This window comes from Rhea pennata, chromosome 10 (assembly GCF_028389875.1).
Source record: "Rhea pennata isolate bPtePen1 chromosome 10, bPtePen1.pri, whole genome shotgun sequence".
Lineage (NCBI taxonomy): Eukaryota > Metazoa > Chordata > Aves > Rheiformes > Rheidae > Rhea > Rhea pennata.
In genome coordinates, this window is record NC_084672.1 from 22,925,878 (window position 1) to 22,933,419 (window position 7,542).

The following is a 7,542-nucleotide window of genomic DNA, read 5'->3' on the forward strand; positions in this document are numbered from 1 at the left end:
CAGTCTGACTCTCTGATGCCTCATCCACTCCCTTTCATTGAATATTCACTGCAGAAATGCTCTGAGTTTAAAGGTGGCATCCATACTCCCCCTGGTGTAAGTGCCTACATGAACTGCAGGAAGAATCAGGATCTGTCTGCCGCGGGGATATCCAGTGCTGACTGTTCCAGTCTGGTATGCGATAAAACCAGCGTTGTGCAAATACCGCACATCAGTGCTTGCAGTGAAGCCAGGTTCTCCAGCCCCTGGGGTAACATCAGCAGTACTGAATGCAGTGATGCTGCTCAGGACGCTGTTTTCTACCTTCGGCCTTCCATGGCTGGTGTTTCTTTTGAAGATAACTGCCCGTCCATATGCCTTTCTGCTCTTCTGGAGGGAGTGATTAGCAATGGGGAAAACACAAAGCATTAAGCATTCCAAAGCACTACCCACAGCATCATGTCCCCAGGGCAGCAGTTGCAGATCCAGAATCAGACTTCTGCCAGCATCTCAGCAGTTTGGTTTTATGGTGCAGTTCAGCCCACTGAAAAGGATGACCAGGGAGCTTTAGATCTCAAACTTTACCTGGTCTGAGCATTTGCACAGCACTGTGCAAGAAACCTGAACCAGTAATTATCGCACTGCACTCTTCTCAGTTGTTTTAACCGTGTATCCACCTTTATAAGAGATCCAGTCTTGTTTTTAAAATGTGAAAGAGAACCCCTTTGTTTGTTCTTCCTTGCTTAGCTACCATCACTATTAATCTGCTCCTTATTTTTCATCAGGGCATGTCAAAATCGGATCTCGTGACTCTTTCTGAAACCCTAAAGAATGATTCTTGTCAGCTTCCTCTTACTGTGAAATCAGCATCACATCACCTCTTCTATGAGAAAAAGCTGAATACATTGTACTTCCTTATTTGTTGATGCTTTCCAAGTCTGATTCTTGTGGATATTTTCTGTGCTTTTTCAAGTTTGCAGGCAGCCACTGGGACATTGTACTGTATGCCAGTGGTCCTCCTAGCATTGTATGTGGCAGTGACTAGTATTTCCCTTCTTCTGCTTGATAATTTCCTCCTTATTTGTACAAAGGTATTTCATCTTTTGTTGGAGGTAGCTTTGGAACTCAGCTAGTTATATTCAAGACCCTACTAAGCCTTTTTCAGAGTTACCACTTTTCAGGACACCAGCTACCCTCTTCTGAGTGTGGTTTAAGTTCTTTGCTACCAGTTGTTTGATTTTACAGTTGGCTACAGTAAGAGTCTTGTTCTTAAACTCCAACTCTTCATCCGCTACAGATATAAAAGATACACCATACAATTAAAAAATTAAAAAAAAAAAAGGAAAAACCCAATCTGGATGTCATCTGTGCGCAAAGACCTGAGATGTGACTAGCATGGGCTTGAAAGGCAATTGCTCTGCAATCTAACTGGGTACTACTCCACTACTCCACAGTATAGCTATCCACGCTTAACCATTCCTTCTTGCAAACTGTCAGCTGACCAGCTTAAACTCCATTTACTAGGGGTGCAGCTAGCATATGCCAGACTGAAGATTCTTCTCAGAATATCTGATGGGATAAAGGTAAATATTGCACCATGGGCTTAGTCAATTATATCAACAGTTGACTTATCATGAAAGTTGTAGTTTCATGAAAGAGTGGAGACAAGTTTAACAGAGAAGCCTTTGTTTGTAAGAAACATATTATTTGGCAAGAGTTGTGCTGCCAGCACTTAATTTTTAAAGCAAAACATGATTTGGGGATTAAAATTCAGAAAGAGAAGCCCTTCCAGAGCCAGGCCTCCATTCAATACCTGTAGCTCTCTCATACTCTGTAAATCCGCTGCAGCTGGCAGGATGCTGCCTATTATTTGCTCTGGTCCTGTATAGGAACCAGAATTGAGCAGTCAAGAGCCAGCAAAAATGGCATTTGAATTAGAGCAGAGGTTTGCTAGGGGATGCGGGGCCTGAGGATACATTTAGTTCAGGAGGAAGGTTAATACAGCTTCTGATCTGATACAAACTGGCTGGTGCTTCTTCTAGAGGTGATCCTCCTACACGCAGCCCCTGAGCTTCAGTCACAAAATGAGCTGTGTACAGACGCACAGCCAGGGAGCCCAGCATGCAAATGCGCACACAGACACACACACACACACCTTATTAGGCTGAACCCTTCAAGGTCCTGCCAGCCTCAAGAAACAAAAAAAAAAAAAAAAAAAAAAAAAACAAAAAAAAAAAAAAAAAAAAGGAGCCCATATGAAGGTACTGGCATACGTTCAAACTGGCATACGTTGTCAGGGTGCAGGGTCCTTGAAAAGGCGAGTGCAGGACATCTAATGCACCCTATTAAAAAAAAAACATTCAGTCCAGTGTAAAGGCACCAGTTCCTCATAAATCAATGCCATTAGTTACTCATTTTCATAACGTTACGGGAATGCAGATACGCAGGCTGTTGTGCAGAGCGCCTGTCTACATCAGAAATCCTCTCCTCAGAGAAGGCATTGTGCTCTGGTGAAAGGGCATCTCTGACAGCATCCTCCCCTTGCGCTGCATGGTTCGGTCCTTCACTCCAGGAGAGTGTCCCTTCAGTGCTCGGTGTGCTCCTAGGCCAGACAAACTCATAACAACGTATTTTCCAGCCCATTGAAAAGATAAAGTGCTGAGCTAATATTTTGCTGCAGGCTAGAACGTCCAGCTGGAACATGAGGTTCACTGGCCTGCAGTTTCCTTAAAGCTGGGGCTAGAAGTTCACAACAACATAAGATGGTAACAGCAGCATGTCGGAGGGCTCTCGCTTGGGCTAGCTGAGCTTCTCTGACATGTGATGTCCTTCTGCCCTTATTCACAGAGAAATTTCCCTTAAGCTAGAAACAAATGCTTGACTTTCTTCCTGCTAGGGATTTGCGAGCCTTAGGATGAAGTCTTGGCCCCACTGAAGTCAATGGCAAAACTTCCAGTGACCTCATTGGAGCCCGGATTTCACCCATAATAGTTTGTAGTGTTCCGTGAGATTCTCAGATAGCAAGTTTTAACCATGACATTAACATTTCAGTACTTTTAGATATTGATATTGTCCTTAGTAAGGAAAAAGACATGCATTTAAGTGACTTGGGAGGGGAGAATGTTTCTTTTGAACCCTGGGATGGTTTGAGATCAGAGCTAAGCATCCAAATCTCAAGGACCTCTCTATCTTCCTGTTCCATTTCCTAAACAGTGAAGCCTACTAGCCAGCTGCAAGTAGGCCAGTTCGCACAGGGGACAGTGTGATCTGTTCCTGGCTGCAGCATGTCTCTTCATGCTTTCTCCACAGGTCCCCTCCTGTTCCTGGGCTGTATCACTTGCAAAGACCCTCCAGGTTGGGGAACGGGTCATTCATAATCTTTCGCATTCCTCCAACATGTGTCCTTGCTGGAGTTTGGCCTAGCACAGAGTGTAAAATAGAGCACTGTCTGGGGGGGGGGGGGGGAATACTGTATTTTTCCACAAACCATTCTCAACCTTAGCTTGGCAGCTGAGCCCCCTTCTGCTGCAAACAATCCCTACATACAAGTTGCTCTTTCGGTGCTCAGTCACTGGAGGCTTTTTCTCTGCAAAGGAAGAACTGACGAGTCAGCTCACCAGCCTAGCAAAGGTGGACTGAGCAATGAGGAGTAATGTGATAAGAGCAGGAATCTGGGATTCAGTTTGTCATGAAACCTGAGACAAGCTGATCTGTGCCTGGCTTTGCCCAATAGAATGGGATGATGGGGTGATTATTTTCAGACAGAAGAAGATCTTGAGTGCAACAGAAGTGCTTGGCATTAGCTAAGGACATATTAATGAAAGGCCCAATTAACATATATAAATCAGACCTACATTTCAGCTGAGGATTTCTTCCACAGGTAATCTGAAGCTAAGTGTATAGTATATAATTCCAGAGAACAGTGAGCTGGATCTTTGGGAAAATATCAGGCTTCTTCAAGAAAAACTTGCAGTATTTGGTTCCACTTTCATTGATATTTTGTAGAATATGTTTGATTGTAAAAGCTCTCTGTCACACCGTGTAAGGGCCAGGACTTGAATCTGGAACAAAGTAGGAACAAACACCAAGCTTCATCTGCAAGACAAGTTTGACCTGCATGAGATACTGGATGAGATGACTCCAAGCCTGCTTGGATGAAATAGTTAATTTACCAGACTGGTATGAGATTTTAAAGTGAACAAGTTCTTTGAGACAGATAAAGCAACTGGAGAGTTGCTAAAGACTCAGGCAGGCTTCACTGGCACTAGATTTTTAAAAATCGAAGTCTCTATTCTCTTTTTAGCTTGTGAAGCACAAAATGAGAACCTTCTGAATTTGTATTTTTTTACTAGTAGTCTCCAAGACTCCCCAATATTGACCCTATTGTCTAAGACTGAATCCTGTAAGACATGGTTTTGTGGGATCTTTAAGTCTATTGCTCATATCACAAAAGCAGAAGATGAGTTGCGTGCCATCTTTTTGTTGGAGCAAATAGACTGTGACAACACAATTTTCTTACAAAGGTAGAAGGTAGACAGCGCCAACGATTTGAGAAAAGTCTGGCATGGATCTTTGAGGATGCCTCCCTTGATTTTATGTCAGCGATTCACTTTTTCTTTTTCCACTTTCTGTACAGGTAAGAAAAATTCCATTCTGCTGCATAAAGTCCAGCATGACCTCAATTCAGGTGTGTTCAACTACCAGGAGAATGAGATCATCCAGCAGATTGTTCAGCATGACAGAGAGATGGCACACTGTGCTCACAACGTCCAGGCTGCTGCTGCCGCCGCTGCTGCAGCTGCATCCACACCCACCCCTGTCATCTGGACTCCTCTGATCCAGGCACCCCTGCAAGCTGCAGCAGCCACTACATCTGTTGCTATAGCTCTGACCCACCACCCACGTCTCCCAACAGCCATCTTCCGTCCTCCAGTGTCTGTCTTGGGTTCCTTGGGACAGCAATCCAGCCAGACTCCAAGACAGCTGAAGAGGCTTCAGTCTCTCATCCCATCAGCTGGGCCTTCTGCTGTAGGCTCTCCCTCCAGTACTCCATCCCAGCTGCATACACCAGGAGCAGAAACCCCTTCGTCCTCTTCCTTCCACATCCAGCAGCTTGCAGGATTCTCAGCCTCTGCCGGCTTAGGCCAGTTCCACCAGGCCTCAGTGGGATCCCCTCCAGCTGGCTCAAGCCAGACAGCTTTGAGTGGCGCGTCCTCAGTGGGACTGAACCAGTTCCAACAAGCATCTTCTGGATCACCATTAGGGACAGGTCAGCCCATGCAGCAGCAGCAACAGCCGCAGCAGCAGCCGCAGCAGCCACCGCCCCTTTCCAGCAGTGGATTTGGGCACTTCCAGCAAGCCACAACTAGCTCTCCATCGACATCATTCACCCAGCTCTCATCAAATTCACCCCCCAGTCTCCTCAACCAGTTTCAGCCCACCGCAAGACCGCTGCAGGGGGGACAGTTACAGCAGCTCTCGGGCAGTGGGACTTTGGGGAGAATTAATCACTTCCAACTCCCTCCTTCTTCCAGTTCTCCATCCTCCAGCCTAAGCCAGCTGGCACAGGCCTCTGGTGGTCCATCCTCAGGCCTTTGCCAAATACATCCAAGTGCATTAGGATCTTTAACTGGAACGATAGCCCAGCTCCACCAAGAAAGGTCACCTTTTGCCTCCATGTCTCCACTACAACAGTCTGGTGTTGCCTCTCCATGTTATACCCCTTCTGGCCTTAGTCCTCCTAATCAGAGCCCAGTGGCAACAAGAACTTTTCAGTGTGGCCCTGCCGGGGCCTCAGGCTCTCACGGATCTCTGCTGCTGTCTCAGACCGCCAGCCCACCTCCTCAGATCCTGCAGTCCAGGAGCACGCCACCCCTGCCACCAGGACGTCTGAGCCAGGACATCAAGCTGATCTCTGCTTCCCAGCCATCTTTGCCCCAAGAGCTGGCTCAGACGCTGAGCCAAACTTCTCCCCATTCCTCTAGGGAATCCATTTCCAGCTTCTCTCCTTTCCCTGGCGGAGGGGCTGGACTTCTTGGGAAGCCTTGTAGCTCAGTTCCTGGGCGTGTGACTTTACCACGTCAGATGTCCTCAGGTTCTTTACCACATCCGCTGGTGTTTGGGGCCAGCACTGCAGGCACTGCTTCTCTGACTGCTGGTGGGCGGAAAGAATCCATAGTGCTCACAGGGGATCTGGAACCTGTCAGATCCAAACTGCCCTCCAATTTGTGAGGACTCCTTCTGAAAGCTGGTTATGTCAGCCGTGCAATTCAGTTCCTGATCAGACTTTCATGAATCATTTTTTTCTTTTTCGTTTTTTTCTCTTTTTTCCCCCCATTTCTTTTCTTTAGGTTTAACTGTGATTAGAAATAAACAAAAAACACAAAAAACAACAAAAAAAAGAAGATAACCAGGTATTCTTAGAGCTATAGATTTTTGGTCACTTGATTTTATAGAATATTTTAATACATGGAGCAAAAGGATATTGGAAAATTTAATCCAACGAGGTAACGCACAGACATGGCATGTGCCTGAGCTGGAACATATGAATGATCAGCCATAGAAGCCACCAAAAATGGTTTTCCTGTTGAGACAAAGATCCGAGGTTGACGTGGGCCGTAAAAGGAAACATCAGGTCAGGCCCATAGCTGGTGTATTTGGAACAGCTCTGGTTGGCGTCAGCTTTGCACCAGCTGTCAACCTGGCCCACAGCACCTAGATCTGGGGGGACTTGGATGGCTCACTGTGCACATCAGAAAGTTTCACTTCCTCCCAAGTTTTCTCCTGTGATCAGCAGGTTGCAGAGGAAGCAAGAAGAGGGGTGAGTTTCACTAATGCGATCTCTTCTAGGGATTGCAGAAGGGCTGAGTTTTTGTTTGTCTCTTTCTTGGACTCCATCTGAAGAAGATAAAGGTGACTAAGAGATGGACGGGCCTGACTTCAGATGCTTGTCTCTCTCTCGTTCCACTGATGCTATAATGGGAACAGAAATAACACTTACAGGAAGGGCAGTGAATATCCCCGCTGTATTTCCATAAGCATCGTGGATGTGGGTTGTGGGAGGAGAAGTCCCATCTCTGTGCCGGCACACCAGGCTGCTGGCCCCAGCAGAAGAGCCCAGACCTCAGCCTCTGCATGGTTTGGAAGGCATGTGTGCCACATTCCCAGGTGGGGTGTGCAAAGCAAGGGAGGGATGAAGAAAGAGACAGCACTTTAACCTTCTCTCAGTCTTAATGTCTCAGTGTCCATGGGCTGACTGCTTTGAAAAGAACTGGGGAGAGTAAGATCGAAAAGTGGGGTGCAGCCACCCCAGCGCTCTTCCTCCTTAGCCCTGGGGAGTTTGAGCTTTGAGGCACTGAGGGTAATAATTGGTGCCTAGCCAAAGATCCTTCAGATTTACAACTATGTTTATACCATTAAAAAAGATTCAGATCAGAAATTTGGCTAGCCATGGTCCATGCTTCTCCTCTGATGAGGGAATTGAAATTGTTTGCTTGATTTCACCAGCAATAACAGCCTGCACTGGCTCTGGTCTCGCTCTGCAGTTGCAGCATCACTGGACAC

At 46.4% G+C, this 7,542-nt stretch overlaps 1 protein-coding gene across 3 annotated transcripts in view; it reads left to right on the top strand.

Moving 5' to 3' along the window:
- HCN4 (hyperpolarization activated cyclic nucleotide gated potassium channel 4) overlaps positions 1 to 6,210 on the top strand; it is a 109,842-nt gene extending 103,632 nt beyond the window's left edge. Inside the window, exons 8-9 of one of the 3 annotated variants that reach the window (XM_062583816.1) lie at positions 4,616 to 5,318; positions 5,472 to 6,210. In XM_062583816.1, coding sequence (XP_062439800.1) covers positions 4,616 to 5,318; positions 5,472 to 6,210 — 1,442 coding nt within the window. Of the gene's footprint in view, positions 1 to 4,615 lie in introns of all 3 variants that reach the window. The other 2 variants (XM_062583815.1, XM_062583814.1) reach the window with 2 other exon arrangements.
- The last annotated feature ends 1,332 nt before the right edge of the window (positions 6,211 to 7,542 follow it).